This window comes from Typopeltis vanoorti, chromosome 3 (assembly GCF_054136105.1).
Source record: "Typopeltis vanoorti isolate ZY-2024b chromosome 3, IOZ_Tvanoo_1.0, whole genome shotgun sequence".
Lineage (NCBI taxonomy): Eukaryota > Metazoa > Arthropoda > Arachnida > Uropygi > Thelyphonidae > Typopeltis > Typopeltis vanoorti.
Window position 1 is genome coordinate 173,215,001 of NC_143551.1, and position 18,283 is coordinate 173,233,283.

The 18,283-nt window shown below is 36.7% G+C and overlaps 1 protein-coding gene across 5 annotated transcripts in view; it reads left to right on the forward strand.

The window, feature by feature from the left end:
• LOC150108743 (twitchin-like) overlaps positions 1-18,283 on the forward strand; it is a 2,666,638-nt gene that overhangs the window by 2,057,393 nt on the left and 590,962 nt on the right. For all 5 annotated transcript variants that reach the window (XM_090390962.1, XM_090390961.1, XM_090390964.1 and 2 more), the window contains 2 exons: positions 6,922-7,033; positions 14,056-14,231. In XM_090390962.1, coding sequence (XP_090247088.1) covers positions 6,922-7,033; positions 14,056-14,231 — 288 coding nt within the window. The remainder of the gene's footprint in view (positions 1-6,921; positions 7,034-14,055; positions 14,232-18,283) is intronic.

Consider the following 18,283-nt stretch of genomic DNA (forward strand, 5'->3'; position numbering starts at 1 on the left):
GAGGGTCATCTGAAAAGTTCTCAGCCTAACAATTGAAAAATGAATTTATAATTTCAAAATTATTTTTATTTTTCAACATAATCTCCCTAAGACTAATACATTTATTCCAACGATGCTCTAGTGCCTTTATCCCATTCCTGTAGTGGTTCTCAGTAAGATCTACAAAATACCCCTATACAGCTGCAATCACCTCTTGATTCGAAGAAAAACACTGACCAACGAGGAAGAGTTTTAGTTTTGGGAAGAGATAGAAGTCAGAGGGAGCCAAATCTGGTGAATAGGGTGGATGTTCCAACAAATCATAGTGCAGATCCCTTAAGTTTACAATTGCTAAAGCACTTGATTTATTACCAAAAAAATATGATTTTTTTCTTCTGCAAACTGGGTCTTTTCTCATGAATTTTTTCATCTAGTCTGGTTAAAAAATCGGAATAATATTCCCTGGGTATTGTTTTACCTTTTCAAGATAATTAATAGACAAAATGCCTTTAGCATCCCAAAACACTGATGCCATGACCTTTGCTGCTGATGAAACCGACTTTGTCTTCTTCGGCACTGAACAACCAGTTTCTGTCCACTGTTTTGACTGCAGTTTGGATTCTGGTGTGTAATGGTGAATCCAAGTCTCATCCATAGTAATAAATAGATGCACAAAATCAGTTTTATTCTTGCTCCAGGCACTGTTCAGAGGTTTTCATGCGAGTGCATTTTTGATTTGCTGTGAGCAAGTGTATCACCCATCTTGCCAAAGCTTTTTCATATGCAATTGTTCATGCAAAATATATCCTACACATTGTTTTGAAATGCCTATAATCTCAGCAATTTCACACACTTTGACTTGCCCGTCATCCAATACTATATTGTGCACTTGATCAATGATTTCTGGTGTTGTTACACTTTTTTGACGTCCTTCCCGTGGATCATCTTCAAAGCTGGTATGGCCACGTTTAAACTCGGTAGCATATTTCTTAATTGTCAAAAACAAAGGAGAAGAGTGCCCATAAACTTTTATGAACTTTGAATGAATTTTATTTTGGTGTTAAACCATCTTTTACAAAGAATTTTATAACCACACGATAAACTGTTTTTATGTAATATGCTTGAAAACTTATATATGAAATGTTTTATTCCGATAACGTATAGAGGCGATTACATGCACCCATGGACTAGCACTCAATTTTATCCATTTCAAGGGATACAGACAACACTTGCTTCACGCGGCTGTATAAAACAAACTACTTGATTGAATGACTTACAATTTCACATCGATGCTTATGACAAATGTACCAACTTAGAAAAAAAAAAAAATCTCTTGATGATAGTGTTTCCACCTATGGTCGCCGAGAACTTTTCAGACCACCCTCGTACATGACACACATTTTCTGTACAGTACAAGGATTCAGTACAAAATGCAGAGTACTTAATTCTTTATAAATATAATTATACATTTTTTAAAACTAATTAAATATTATCCACTGTATTTACATATGGATTGGCATGAATGTGCTTACAATTCACTATACAATGCAGTATTACAACTCACAGTTTAATAGTAATAATAATGGAATGATTTTATATTAATATACATAATTTTTCTACATTTTGTCCTTTGTGTTTTTTTTTTTTTTCAATTTTTTGAATAGATTTTGTAATTAATAAAGATATTTTACTTCTCTGCAAAAATTCAGTATACAAGTTACTGAGTACATTCTTTTAGATATACTTGTTTGTTTGTTTGTTTGTTTGTGTGGCATTTCTGCTTTCTTCCTCAAAACTTGTGCAGAGCTTATCTGACAAAGATAATAGATGGTGTTGGTTTCGTGGGTTTGTTTCAATACCCATCATGAGCCAGGTGTAGATTTAACAGTTTTTATATAATGTGCTTGAAAACTTATATATGAAATGCTTTATTCCGATAACGTATAGAGGTGAATACATGCATCCATGGATTAGCACTGCTTTAGCACAGCTTAACTTTTTTTTTTTTTGCAAGGGGGTGGATTTGGATATGGTGCGTTTGTGTCCTTGTAATGGTGTTTGAGAGGGATTTGTTATAGATGTGTGTGTAAGAGAGAGAGAGAAAGAGTGAGGAATTTCCCTCTAATTTTCAGTCTCGCTATAATATTTATATAGCGCCTGTTTCATCTCTCTCTCTGTAGGTCTCTAGGTTTCTGTCATCAAATGGCAGTTTGTTTATCATGTCAGATATGTAGAAGTTTCTGGTGGCTTTTCTGTAGTGATGATTATACTTATATGTTATGTAGTTTGTTGACTGTTGTCTTGTTATCTGATATGTTGGTCTGGTTACTCTGTAGGTTGGACTGAAGTAATGTTTTAGCATGACTGTGTAGTGGCATAAGTGTTTCACATTAAATATTTTGTGTTCTGTCCTTGCTGCCAGTATAAGTGTGGGCTGTTCTCTTTGTTCCCAGAATATCAGTTTTACCATTTTATTTTGTAACGACTGTAATAATAATAATAATAATTATTATTATTTTTATGGCTATTTTGCCTGCTTTCATTTAGGAGTGCCCCTTTTTTAATGTCATTGGCTTTTTACTCAAGAATTCTTAGGGCATTACAGATGCATTTTAGAGACAAATATATGCAGAATGATAGAGGAAAAAAATTTGCACATATCTTTTTTGGATGTTGTTGGTTGTCTTCTTTCTGCAATGTGCATACTTCTGCTGTTATGCTGTTAAAAGGGAAGTGGATTTTGGAAAAAGTGGGAGGGTGGTTTGAGGCAATTTCGGAGAATTAATTGAAAAAAAATTATTTTTTTTAATATAATATATACATACAGGGTGTTCGGGATAAATTTGACATATTTATAATTAATTATATTTTTCCGTAAGTTACATGTATTAACACACACTTCTCTTCATTTAAAAGTTTGGACCCTTCTTCATTCATATACAAGATGTCAGAAAGGATGGATAGCTGGAACCCACCTGAATCATGGAAGAGAATAACTTGTATCATGATGATTCGTGCCCGCCATCAAAATAAGGATATTACGACTGCTGCCCAATGCTCCCTGAATACAGTAAAAACAATCAGGCATGAACTAGAGACTTGCAATGGTGACTACGAGGATGTAGCAAGAAGAAAGATCCCTAGCAGACGATCTGATTGCGTTCGTACAGCAGAATTCCTCGCAAATCTGCAGGAACAGGTGTTGAAGAACCCTGGCATTGGAATTCGGGCTTTGTTCGTGGAGTTGCTAACTGTAGTCAAGCCCTGGATAACAAGGGTAGCCAATGGTAGGCCGTATGTATGGCAGCAGGATTCGGCCCCTTGCCACACCTCTGGGAAAAGTCAAAAATGGTTGTCTGAAAATTTCTACGACTTCACCAGTCCAAATGTTTGGCCTCCAAACTCCCCAGACCTTAACCCCATGGATTATTTTGTATGGGGCGCAGTTGAAAAAGACACCAATCGCACTTCCAGTAATGCAAAAGCCCAGTTAATGGATAAAATTAAAACAGTTTTTGCGGCCCTTCCCAGGGAGACTGTAGCATCAGCTTGTTCGAGGTTCCAAAGCAGAATTGAAGCTGTGATCGATGCTAATGGTGGTTATTTTGAGTAAATCTTGTTGATAGTATTGTAATTAACTCTGCCTGTAATGTTTTTTTGTCAATTCATTAAATTTAATAGATACAAAGAAGATTTTCTTTTTCCTTACGAAACTGTCAAATTTATCCCGAACACCCTGTATATTATTATTTTTAAGGGCACTTTTTGGATGGGGGAAGAGATAAAAGAGGGGGCTGAATATATTATTATTACTATCATGCCTTAACATCGATGAAGCGATGTTGACTGGTTTGTATCTAGCCCCCTCTTTCATCTCTAAAAAGTGAATGGTGTCTGTTGCAAGGGAGACAGATTGTGGAAGAAGAACAAGAAATTAGTTTAAAAATAGCTCTGAGCAAATGCTTAAAGCAAATACATAAGAGAGCCTCCTAAAAGCAACAGGAAACAAATCTGATTACAAAAAGGAACAGCAAAATAACCAATATATGCACTGGAAAAATTAAACTCTTGCATTGCCAATTTCTTCGAGATACTGAGGACTAAATTGATGTGAATAAAATGTGGCAATGGCTACAATATGGATATATGAATATATTAAAAAAAGAAACAGAAGGATTTATTCAAGCAGCTCAAGAACAGGCATTACAAACTAATGCAATGTGAATTTTGAACATCAATAATAACAGCAAATGCAGATTATGCAATCAGAAAGATGAGACTGTAGAACATCTAATCAGTGCCTGCAGCAAGATAGCTCAAATTGATTATAAATACTGACATGATCAAGTGGCTAAAATAATTTGTTGGAATGTATGCCAAAAATATGACTTTCCTACTTCTGATAACTGGTGGCAGCATAAAATAGACAGCATTTGAAAACGAAACAGAAAAACTTCTCTGAAATTTTAGAATACAAACTGATTGGCATTTGAAACACATTAGACCTGACATCACATTTATCAAACATCAACAGGTTTGAATTATTGATATTGCTACCCAGTTATAACAACATTCACAATAAAGAACTGGAAAAAATTACTAAATATCAAGATCTGGCAATCAAAGTTGGCTGGCTGTGGCTTAAACACACCAAAGTCATCCCAATATTTATCAGTGCACTCAGTGCAATTTCAAAAAAGCTATCCAACTCTTTACAAGAATTAAATATCAACGAAGTGACCCCCATATGATCTACAAAAATGGCATTACTTGGAACAGACCATATTTTACAACACTACCTGACAGACTATCCTGAAGTGCTCTGGAAGTTTATTTTTCACTTGGTTAGACTATAATAAATTTAGTTTAATCCTTTATCCAAGTGTAAGCAAACAAAGTTTATGCCTGAAAATATCTTCAGGACTGAGATAAGGTAGTGCAACACCAGGCAACTCCAAGCAAAGGTGGACCAAGCTCTCCTCACTCCTTGTCTCAGTATCTCCCAAATACAAAGCACATCTCCTTGCAGACATGTATACTGCTATGCATTAAGGGAAGGGCCACTACCCAAACCGGTTTCAACCTTTATTGAGGTCTCGTTAGTGGGAGGCAAACCCAAACATGGAGATACTATACATGTCCGCAAGGAGATGTGCTTTGCATTATGGGAGATACTGACACAAGGAGTGATGAGAGCTTGGTCAACCTTTGCTCGGAGTTTCCTGGTGTTGCACTACCTTACTTCAGTCCTGAAGATATTTTCAGGCGCAAACTTTGTTTGCTTATACTTGGATAAAGGATTAAACTAAATTTATTATAGTCTAACCAAGTGAAAAATAAACTTCCAACATCTTTCTCTAAATCTAGAGTAATTCAATAATAAGGTGGTACACCTGTTGGCAACTCCTATAGGTAAATATGACCTCTCCTATTGCTTCTGCCTTAGTATCTCCACGTCTGGGTCTGCCTCCCACTGACGAGACCTCAATAAAGGTTGAAACCGGTCTGGGTAGTGGCCCTTCCCTTAACGCATAGCAGTATACATGTTCCACAAGGTGCTTTGCATTATGGGAGATAGTGAGACAAGGAGTGATGAGCGCTTGGTCTCCACCTTTGCTTGGAGTTGCCTGGCATTGCACTACCTTACTTCAGTCCTGAAGATATTTTCAGGCAGAAACTTTGTTTGCTTACACTTGGATAAAGGATTAAACTAAATTTATTACTGAAGTGCTCTGTATCACCAGTCAAATTGTTGTTTGAAAGATATCTTGTTTTGACTGTGTATCAATTATGTAATAAAGTAATAATAATAAATAAACTATTAAACCAGAATATAATTTCTTGACAAGTTTAATTCAGTTTATTTATTACCAAATGAAAATGCTTTCTACACTATGATTTGTCTAATCCTATGTTGAATTTCTTACTGACTTTTCCAAAACCTTAACTACCCTCTAAAAATTCAGCTTAATGTTATTGTTTTATTTTCAGTTTACCTTTATACAATGGTATAAGGGTAATGAGAAAATTTTGCCCATTCATAACAATAAAAATAATTTTTTTATTATTATTATTCAGGCCTCCATGGAGTCAAAAGATTCATCATGGGAGGTCCTTCCTAAGAAACACAAAGTCTATCAAGACTTATCGAGGGGAGGTCCCCCCTTAAGAAACACAAAGTCTATCATACCATTCCTTAAACTCATTCACCATTCTCGCTCTCACCACTCCATCAGGCAATGCATTTCATGGTTCAACCACCCTCCATGCAAAGAAACCACTCCTCACCCTCTTGCTGATAGTTTCCTTTTGTAACTTCCAGGGATGGCTTCTTGTCATCACTCCTTCCTGCTGTTCAACAAAGCGAAAGAACTCCCCAGTGTCAACCCTGTAACCACCTCTCAACAGTTTAAAAGTCTCAATCATATCACCTCTCCTTCTTCTATCCACCAAACTCTGCAGTCCACATTCCCTCAGCCGATCCTCATAACTATCATTGTACAGTCCTAAAACCATCTTTGTTTATGTTCTGACCATCCATAATTCATTCTAGTGAAATAAGCTATTTTCTATGGGGAAAAAACAACAGCTTTCCTATCTTCCAATAGGAAAACTGTAGTTTTTCTAATGAATAGGAATGGCGAGTAAGTGGAGTTCATTGTTAAATGATGAAAAATGATGTGATGCTAAACAGATTTAAATGAAAGTAATACATGCATATCATAGCAGCTAGAAGAATAATCTTATGATAAGTCCTTAACTCCATGAAGTTGAATAATAATAATACTTAAATTATTTTTATGAGAAGAAATTTGTATTTAGATTTAAAATTATTTTATTAGACAGAATTCATTTTTTTAAACATATATTTAATTTTAATATAATTTTATTTGAGACATAACTAACTACCTTGAAATTAATGGTTTTAATTTCTTTTTTTAGGTGGTATTAAGCCAGAGTTTTTGAGAAAACTTTTTAATAAAAATACCAGTCTTAACAAACCACTTACATTAGAATGTGAAGCTACTGGTAAACCTCTCCCAACATCACGATGGTAAGGTATTAAGTTAATTTGTAAGTTAAGTTAGTTTATATCTTTGTGTGGTATATCCAGAAATAGAGCTTAGCATATTATGATATATGAGGAGGTGAATAATAGTATTAACATAACTTCTTCTGCTTTTACAAATAGAAATTGTTATGAAAGAAAGGATAATATTAATTTACATTTTTAGAGTTTTATTATTATCGTCATCATCAGCAGACCTTCATGGAGTAAAAAGACCCATTATGGTAGGTCTCACTGTCTGACAGTGAGAAAAAAGATTCCAGAGGAAACTAAATTATTTGCTTACAGCAAATGATTTAGTTTCTTCTGCGATCTTTGTCAGTGGAATTGAAAAATGGCAATTAGCTGAAGTTGTGGACACTAAGGCATGAAGATGATGACTTCACTGTTAGGGTGATTGGATTTCAGGGGAATCAAATTTCATGGATAAGAAATCAAAGGATCAGCATGATTTTCAGGATTGTAGGAGAGTGGAGGCTCCAGATGGATGATGCATAATGCAGCAAAGAAATCTTAATTGGCAGAAGATAAAAAAAAAAACCAAAGATTCTGCATCCTTTGAAAAACATCAGACCACATAAGAGCACATGTATGATCCTTGTGAGCATAGCAACTCAAACAGAGTTTATTTTTTTAGTTAAGAAGAATTGTGGTTGTTATAGCCTAGTTGGGTTCAGTCAAAAAAATATATATTTGGTGTGATGTCTTTTAGTTATTGGGCACATCATTTAAGATGGTGTTATGCAGTGAAGTGGATCTGAAAAAGAGTTTCATTATTATTATTATTATTACGTAAGACCTCCAGGGAGTCCAAAGACTCATTGAGGGAGGGTATCTACTCTACAACTCTCTGTCTCCACCACTCAATCCACCAACTACAGCAAACCGCATCATCTTCACTAATGCCATCTATTGCTCACCACCACCACCACTAGTATTTTCACAGACAATCACAAACATCCATGCCCAAGGGAGGATTCAAACGCTATATTAACTAGATTGAAAATAAAACTTTTAACTTAAATCTAATTAACACCACAACACAATCTAATTCTAAAACACTATTTTTTTTAAACTAACAAATTAGAGAAATATTGTGAGCGATAACATGGATTTCTCTAAATCTTTTCATGGTCTGTGTCCAAAGGTGGGTGAGATTAATTAGGAGGTCAGCTGTAGAAAAAGAATGGGTGAGAATGGCTGAATCCACATTGGTGATTACTCATTAACTGTTGAGTCTCCAGGTAATGAACAATTAGGTTGTTAATAACCTTCTCCATCACTTTTGAAATTACTGAGGTGCAAGCATTGGGTCGATAGTTAGATAGCTGACTTTTTTATTATTATTATTATTACGGGCAACTCCAGGGAGTCCTTAGACACATCGAGGGAGGCCCTAAACATCATGTCCACACAATTATATGACATTCTCACAGTATATATCATACTCTGGCAGCTTATTCCGCTCATTTACCACTATAAAAGTAAAGAATCCAGCTCTAACACCCCTGCTAACCACACTCTTGCCCAGCTTTCATAGGTGTTCCCTAGTTCACCCACCACCAGTCCTGATCTCAAAAATATCCTCTGAATTAATCCTATAGAAACCCTTTAGCAATTTGAATGTCTCAATCATATCTCTCCTTTTCCGCCTATCAACTAATTTCTTCAACCCACAAATCTTCAACCAGTTCTCATATGGTTCATTCCATAGACCCGCTATCATCTTAGTCACTTGCCTCTGGATCCTCTCCAAACCCCCCCCCCCATCAAGAAAGAACCTAGATGACCAAATCTGGGCACAGTAGTCGAGATGAGGTCTCATCAAGTCTCGGTACAGAGGTACAATAACTTGCTTGTCTCTGCTCGTCAAGGTATTTTTCAACAACCAAGTGAATTGATGAGCTGATTTAGCTACTTTTGCAATGTGCCCCCTAAACTTCAACTGACTATCCACCAACACTTCCAAATCCCTGGCCTCATCAATCTCCTGGAGTACAGTTCCACCAATGTGGTATACTGCTGCTAATCTTTTCACCCCAAAATGCATAACCTAACATTTTGTCATATTAAATTGACATCCATTCTCCTTAGCCCAGAACTCTAATCTATACAAGTCGTCCTGCAAGATTTTGACATCTTCTGCATTCACTATTGCCCTACCCAACTTTGCATCATCAGCAAACAAATGAACTGTTCCTCTTAGATCCTTCCCTATATCGTTAATGAACAAATTAAACAGCAGTGGTCCAAGAACAGAACCCTGCGGCACACCACTAGTCACAGGCTGTCTTTTGGACTCTACTCCTGAATAAACTACTCTCTGATATCTCTCCATCAACCACCCACCTATCCATCTCACCAACCCTATATCCATTCCCATATGTTGTAGTTTACGGATTAGAATTCCATGTGGTATCCTGTCAAATGCCTTTGCCAGGTCCAGCAGTATCACCGTAAACCCATTACCCTTATCCAGTTCAGCCGTCACCTTGTTATAAAACTTCAGCAAGTTACTCAGGCATGATCTACCCTTTACAATGCCATGCTGTCCCCTGTACAGTATGTCATTTTCATCAATCCATTCCTTTATTTTTCTCTTGACTACTTTCTCCAAGAACTTGACAACGACTCCTAATATGCTGATCGGTCGGTAATTTGCAACCGTAGTCTTGCATCCTCCTCCTTTATGCAGTGAAACTATTTTCCCCTCTTTACACACCTTCAGGACTAAACCAGACCCGAGACTCAGATTAAACAACATGGTCAAGGGCACTGATAATTCCTTAGCCACTTCACGCAAGACCCGTGCTGGTAAACCATCCAATCCCACAGATGTATTCACATTAAGGTTCTGTAATAGACTATTCACCTCCACTTCATTCATCACAATTCCCATATAAACTAATGGTTCCTTCATTTTTTCAATGTCACCACCTGGATGATATAATTTTGCAAAGTGCTCGCTCCACTATATCGACTGATTCAGTGACCTCCTCACCATCGTCATTCCTTAAAATCATTTTGCCGTATACAGTTTTTTTTTGCTTGCAGCATATTGAAGAACTGTTTGGAATTTTCTTTAGCTTGCATTGCTACTTTCCTTTCATAATCTGCTTTTGCTTTTTTTACCACTCTCGTTACCCTTCTGGCCTACACTTTATACCATTTTGTGTGCCTGCAGGTCACCCCTTTCTTTAAATTCCCTCCACAGTTGTTTCTTTTTTTGCAGCTCAAGCTTAATGGTGTTATTCATCCATTTAACCTCTGCTTGTTTTACTATTCGGACCCTAGGTATACAATCAGCCAGGTGTACAACCTCCTGTAAATGCTCCTTGACCACTTCCCATGCTCTATCGACATCCAGCCCTTGCAGTTGTACTTGCCATGGCACTGATCCAAGCAATCTCCTAAGCTTGTAATACTTGCCAGCATGGTAATTCCACATATACCCTGTCTTAATCGAAAATTCCACACCTTTAGCCACCTTCCAAGACCTTATGATCACTCTCACCAATAGGTGGCAACATGGTCATATTCATTACAGTCAAATTCTGAGATACTGTTACCAGGTCAAGCACTCTCACACCCCTGGTATTTTCAATTACATGCTGTTTCAGATAGTTATCCCTTAATAATTGAATAAAATCCATTTCCTTCCTCACATGTGTCCTCTCCTCCTTCCAATCAATGTTACCATAGTTGAAATCCCCATAATAGTTACCCTCCTTCCACTCATTTCATCAATTTGTTTATGCATACTATCTCCTCCATCTATCCCATCACCTGGTCTATAGCAGCACCCAACTGTATATTTTGTTCTGCTAGTCTCAATCTCACACCAAATAGCCTGAAATGAGCTCTTTTAACTATCCTGCGATACAACTTCTGTTCTCCTTGGCTGCAGTTCATCAGCTATCATCAATAACACCCCTCCCCCCATTTTATTCTCTCTGTCCCTCCTAAACACACTATAACCTACACATTCTATCCCACTAACTATATCATCTTCCGTCAGCCATGTTTCACTAATGCCAATAACCTGTGGCCAGGAAGAGCCAATCAAGGTGAAAAATTCCTCCTTCTTGTTCCTAATACTCCTGGCATTAGTATACATGAATTGCAGTGTTCCCTTTGTCCCACCCCTATCTTGATGCGTTATTCTAAATATCACATTCCCATTTTTTGTCCTTATTGCTGGCTCAGGTACATTATATACATTTTTACACTCAACTGTCTCACTGATGTCTGCATATCCCCCCCCCCTTGGTAGTTCTAGTTTCCCTAGTTCTGCACCTCCATTTTCACTTCATTCAGCAACACTTTCTCCAGTCTCCACACACCAAATTCATTCCATCCATCTTGTATAAATCCCTTCACCCATCAAACTCATTCCACACATTCATGAATTCCACACCACACCGTCTGCATAACCTGTGCATAATGTCATTTGCGATTATGGCCCTCCTTCTAAACTTCTCTCTGTCATACCGTGACAACAGACTAACCATTCTGACTCTGTCACTCTTTTCTTTCTCTACCTTTAACAATACCTTCAAGTCCTCCCTCATAAAAAATTTATCTGCTTTCAATTCATTCATACCCGCCACAACTATCAATTCTTTAGCCCTCTGTTTTTGCGCTCTAATACTCTCACTTACATCCTTAAATTTCACACTCGTTAAGTACGATTTATTTAAACTCCCATCTATCCCTCCTCTTAATAACGAGTCACCATGCAACACTCTTTCCTTCTTTTCAGAAACTCTCCTACTCTTATGCTTTTTTTCCCTTTCAAACACTTGTTTATTTACGAGCCAAATCACTCTGGAAAGAGTTTTGCAGGTGCTCTAATTGCTGGTTCGCATTTTGTATCACTTTGCGCAACCTAGCGATCTCACTTTCTACAAATAATTCCTCATTTTTTTATCATTTAAACCATTTTCTCTCTCTGTATAGTTGCTTTCACTCTTTCTTTGATCACCACTCTCATTGCCATCTTGTACATCGCAATTCCCTATCAAGCCACTATTTTCACTCAAAACTTTTGTCTCTCATTTTGATTACAGATTGGATATAGGCTTGCTTCCTTGATATTGGGTAGATGCCAGTAGTATATGATAGCTTATATAGGCAATACAGGAGGGATGTTATTTCTGGAGCACAAGTTTTGAGCATAACTAGAGACATGACATCTGAACCAGCAGCATTGTTAGTGTCAAGATTAATCATTGTTTTTCTGATGTCCTTTTGCCAAAAATTTAGAAAAGCCATGCAGTGGGTAGTTTGTGATTAGTGCAGAAGGTAATTTTCCTTGGTTGTCCAGGCAAGAGTTGGAGAGAAAACTGATTCTAAGAGGTCTGCTTTTTTTTTTTTTTTTGGTGTGTGTCAGGGGGTGATATTATCATGGTGCCATCAGAATGCAAGAGAGGTGGAACAGTGAAGGACAGAAGTTATGCCTAACAGCTTTAACAGGGGACCAGAAGTGTCAAATGTTAGTTGAGTAGGAAGAATTTATTGCATCTCATTTTTATGAAGTCTGCTTTGAAATCATAACCTTTTTACACTTGTTTTGGGCTGTTGTGTAAGCTAAATGAGAAGCTGGAGTTTTTAATTTATGCCATTGAACATAAACTGCATTTTTATCATGGACTTCAGAGTCTCATTTTTTTAGAGCCAGAGTATGGATATGGGTTGACGATTTGCTTTGGATTCATTAATGAAGGCTCTCATTCCATTCAGGATTATTTTAATTATTAATTCAGTGCAGATGTTTGGATCAGTGGATCAGGAGAGCATTATTTTTCCTGGCCAGTTTAATTGCATTTGACAGGAATTCCACATGGAATATTCTTACATAAATTTCAGCAAATGGAGGTAATATGAGACTATTGATTTCAATAAGAGTGTGGCTGGAGAGATATCAGGCATTAGTTTATTCTTTAGTTAAATTCAAGTTAAGGCATGAGACTATTAGTGTGTCAAAGTGCTCTGCACTTAGGCCTCTGCTATTCAGTTTGTATATTAATGCTTAAGAACTGCTCTAAGTAGAAATATTCAGTTGTTTTCAGATGGTGAAAAATTGGGTGGAGTAATAGTTAATAAAGATGATAAAAAGATCTTGCAGGATGATATAAGTAGATGGGAAGCAGAGGAGAATGGAAATCAAACGAATCTAGCAAAATGTAAGATTATTCATTTTGGTATGAAAAGATGACCAATTGTGTGCACTACATTTATGGATAGGTACAGGTAAATATGACTTCTCCATTACTTCCACCTTAGTATCACCACCTCTGGATCTGGCTCCCAATGACGAGACCTCAATAAAGGTCAAAACCAGTCTGGGTAGTGGCCCTTCCCTTAATGTATAGCATTATACATGTCTGCAAGGAGATGTGCTTTGCATTATGGAAGATACTAAGACAAGTGATGAGAGCTTGGTCTACCTTTACCACAAGTTGCCTCAGTCCTGAAGATACTTCAGGTGCAAACTTTGTTTGCTTACACTTGGATAAAGGATTAAACTAAATTTATTATAGTCTAACCAAGTGGGAAAAAACTTCCAATACATTTATGGAATTATCCTTCAGGAGTATTAATGCAACTGATATAACCACAAGAAAGAACATATCTTAAAACCATTAAAAACAGCACTGTAGCAAGTATATAACACTTCATGGGGAATATGTAAATAATTCATGGTTCTACCTCAATTCCTTTATTTCATGGTGATTATCACAACTTTTCAGCACACCCTCGTATTATTATTATATTTAAATATCCACGGAGTTATGGGCTCATCATAGGCAGTCCCTCTGTCATACACCAACCCTATCCTACTATACCTTAAATGTTCAAACGAGTCTGTGAAACTCCAATTTACATGCCATGTAATGCGTTTGCCATTTTACATATTTTTTTCTTTTATTTAAAAAAAACAAACAAATCTCTTTTGTTGAATCATTAGTTTTAAAATTGTTTTTTATTTATTTTTTTATGTATAGGTTTAAGAATGGAAGAGAAATTCATCCAGCTGGTCGACTTATAGCAACTGATGGACCTAATGGCATATATAAACTTACATTCACAGAAATTTGGAATACAGATGAGGGTGAATATACATGTGAAGTTAGAAATCCATTAGGTTCTGACAAATGTTCTTGTCGTCTCATTATTGCTTGTAAGTATATTTTAAAATAATATTATTTAGCAATGTTCTTTCTCTCTTTTGTTATTGAATTGAATAATGTTACTGTTTATTTTAACCCAATTCCAACCTCTGATAGCTCTAGTCAAGATCTTGAAAGAATCATGTGGGGCCAAAGACCATATAAACTGATGATCCTGCTTTAAAGAGTAAACATATCTTTCTATGCTACCTTAGGCATCTTCTAAGCAACATATTAGTCTCAGTCTGAGGAAGTCACCTTCCACCTAAAATCATTCCTCCCAGAAACTCTGGTTTTTCATCCACAAAACAAGCAAACTGGCTGTTAGAACATATGCAATTAGCAGAAGTACACTGTCCCAAACCTAAAATCCCCTACAACCTTAATACCTTATGCCAGTGAAGTGATGATAGTTTATTATACAGAGTAGATACTCTCATATATCCTAGGACTGACCAAAGAAAAATTTTGTTATAATTTTTTATTTTAATGATACAGAGCACATATTTAGTTCATTATGACAATTTCAAGAAAGTGAAATTACTAACATAACATTTCAAAATTTAAATGTTAATTCTGGATTTTCATTTTTTGTCAAGTCTCCCTCCATTTGGTGAGAATAACCATGAAGTGATTATCTGGGTGGTTGCCAGTCATGTGAAGACTGCTGTGAGGAAAGGTATATGTGAAACTACAAGGCTGGTGATTATAAGAACTTTAGAAGACAACTTGCAACTGTTGCATAGAATGAGGAGATTGGAGAAAAGGAGATCACTGCTATTTGTGTGTATTCAAGAACCATCTGGTAAAAACAAAGTCTCCAAGGATCAGAAGATTAAAGAAAGTATATTTCAAATGGATGCATCAAGAGATTAAGCATGCAATATACATTATTATTACCACATAAGATAAGTGGCAATAATATTCCAGGAGAAGTAAAAAGAACAAGCAAGGAGAGTGACTCAAATGATAAGAGTAGCAGAAGTGCAGAGTGAGCAGCAGTATGCAATTGTAGCCCAAAAAATGATATGGAGGATTTGAGAGCAGTGGATGATGAGAAAAGGAGTGACTGATTCTAAGTGAGTAAGAGGTATACACTCCATGGAAAGAAGTCAGTGGACATCATAGTGTGAGGAACAACATCCATGGCACCCATCACCTTCATAAGATAATAGGATTTCCTTTCACTGCAATGCCTGTAGCAATCCTATGGATAATACTTTCTACAAGCATACAATAGTGATCAATGGGAATTTTGGCACATTCTTCCTCTAGGCATGTAATGAGGCCCTGGAAGTTTGTGCAGAGGATGTCCCTTGACCTCACCTGATGCTCCAGTTCATCCCACAGATGTTCAATAGGGTTGAGATCATGGCTCTGTGGAAGCCAGTCAAGTGTCGTGACATTCATGTTCACAAACCATGCAGTTACAGCAGCAGCCTTCTGACAGTGCATTGTCTTGCTGAAAGAGACAGTGGTCAATTCTGTAAAAGCGCCACAAAGTAGGAAGTATTGCATTGTCCAGAATGTTCAATTCTAGACAATGCAATAATGAGGCCAAACCAAAAAAAACAGGACTATGCCACACTTGCCTATCCTGGGTATAAGGTGTAGAGTGATTTGTCGTTCTATAACACACTTTCCAAGCTTCCACATCCCAATGTACATGCTCTTTGCACTACTGAAGAGGACATTGGTTCGGATAATTTGGGGCTTGCGTATTGTAATTGTACCATGTTTGAGCCTCAGTTCTGAATTTTTTTGTACAGATTCATTTTCCAGTCAATGCCTGAACTTGGTATTCAACATGTTAGTTGATGGCAGTTTCTAAATATTATCCTTCATAGTGCTGCTGTATGGTCACCTTTGGTGAGAGTAGTGGGTTGTCCACTTGCAGTTGAATCCAGCACTTTCATCTCAGTATGTTATTACTGATTGTTTACCTGAGATGGCCCAATTTGTCAACAATTTGCCAAATAGATAGGTCTTCAATGTGTCATCCTATCACAATTCCTCTTTCATACTCTGTCGGTTCCCTTCTTGCAGCCATTTCACCCAGACACAGTTGCACTGACTTGGGAGCATCAGATTCCTCCAATTTATACCAGCTACAAATACATGACTCGTTACATAGGACGATGCACCTTACCATTAACTTCTTCCTAAGCAGTATGTGGAATTGAGTAAGCTAGATGTTAATAAGGCTGCAGGATTTGATGATATATCACCACATATTTGGAAAGAATATGCCAGGGAGTTGACTTCTGCCTTGGCATACTTATTTAATATGAGTCTTACATGAGTCTTACAAGTTCCGAAAAAAAGGGAAGAGAGTCAAGATTATATCACTTCATAAGGTAGGTGACAGAACTCAAGCATCAAATTATAGGCCAATCTGTGTGAAAAGTGTTGTGATTAAATTGTTGGAGAGGTTAGTGAAACCACAATCCAGATTGTATTATCTTTGATGGGCAGCATGGATTTACTAAAGGAAGGTCATTTTTTTTTAATCTATTTACTTTTTGTAATAAGGTGACAACTGCATTGGATGGGGGGATGGATAAAAAGTAATATACTTAGATTTTGCAAAGGCATTTAATAGATTACAACATGATAAGTTGATAGTCAAACTAGAGTGAATGATGTTGGATATTAGATTAGTGCATTGGAATGAAACTTTGCTATCTGATAGATATCGACAAGTTGTGTATGGAGGAGCAATATCCAAGAAGAGGAAAGTCACTAGTGGTGTGCCTCAGGAAGACCTATTTTAGGGCCATTGCTGTTCAACCTGTATTATAATATTATTGTGAAAGATTTGAATGGGGATGTTTAGTTATCATAATGGTAGATGGTAGGTTGGGAAGAACTACAAGAGTAGATCTGATATTGTGGCCTTCCAGAAAGACTTGAATAAACTTACTGAATGAGCGCAGGAGTGAGGCTACCAGTTCAATTTTGTGAAATGTAAAAAAAATTGGAACACAAAGATGGGATGCAGGATATATGCTTCGTCAGATCTATTGTTGCAGATTGGGGAAATGAGAGATCTTGGAATGACAGTGGATAAGGTTCCAGAGTTTAGAGGACACATTGCTAAACTTGTGAGGACAACACAATGAAGTCTGGCAATGATGTGGAGGACCCTGACTTGTAGAAGTAAGGACATTGTGGTTCCATTGTACAAGGCCTTGATAATCTTACATATGGACTATTGTGCCCAGATTTGGTCACCTGATTTTGAAAAGGGTGAAGAGATGTTGGAAATGGTTTAGAGGCTATTGACTAAGGTAATTTCTGGTCTCTGAAATGTTGAGAATGAAGAAAAGCTGCAAAGATTCAATTTACATAGTTTAGCGGATAGGAGATAGGTGTAATGTGATAGAGACATACAAGTTGGTAAGGGGTTCTTATGGGATTAACGTTGAAGTGTTTTTTCTTAAAATGGTGGGAGATGGCTGAAATACAAGAGGTCATCTCTGAAAGCTGTATAAGGTAAATGTGAGCAAGGGAGAAACAGGCAGATTTTTTGCATGGGGAGTTGTGAATGATTTGAAGGCATTGCCCAAGAGTGTTGTGTTCGAAGAGAATTTGAATGTATTTAAGATACGGTATGATGTATAATAAAGCTGAGTGTATAATAAATGGACTGCCTACAATGAATCTTTGACTCCACATGGATTTTAGAATAATAATAATTTTTAATATTCTTGTAGTTCTCTTCTTTCTTTCTTATGTAACTCCCATTAAGTTTGCATTTGTACTTTTTCATGTTGTATATTTTATATAAGGTTCCTGACAATCCTGTATGTTCTGTTCATGCTATCCAGTTTAGCACCGTTTTCTTTGTTCTCATTTTCCTCCTCTTTTTTTCCCCCCTATTTTCCATCATTTTCTTGTTTACTGACTTCAGCTACATTTTGTTCCACTTTTCTTTTATTTTCTATTTTTGAAAGAAAACATGAAAAAATTTTATGCTATTCTTTTTACAGGAGGCATAGTCATTATAGTAATAATAGTCCTTATTATAATGTTCAATATTTTATTAGGTATGTCTTACAAA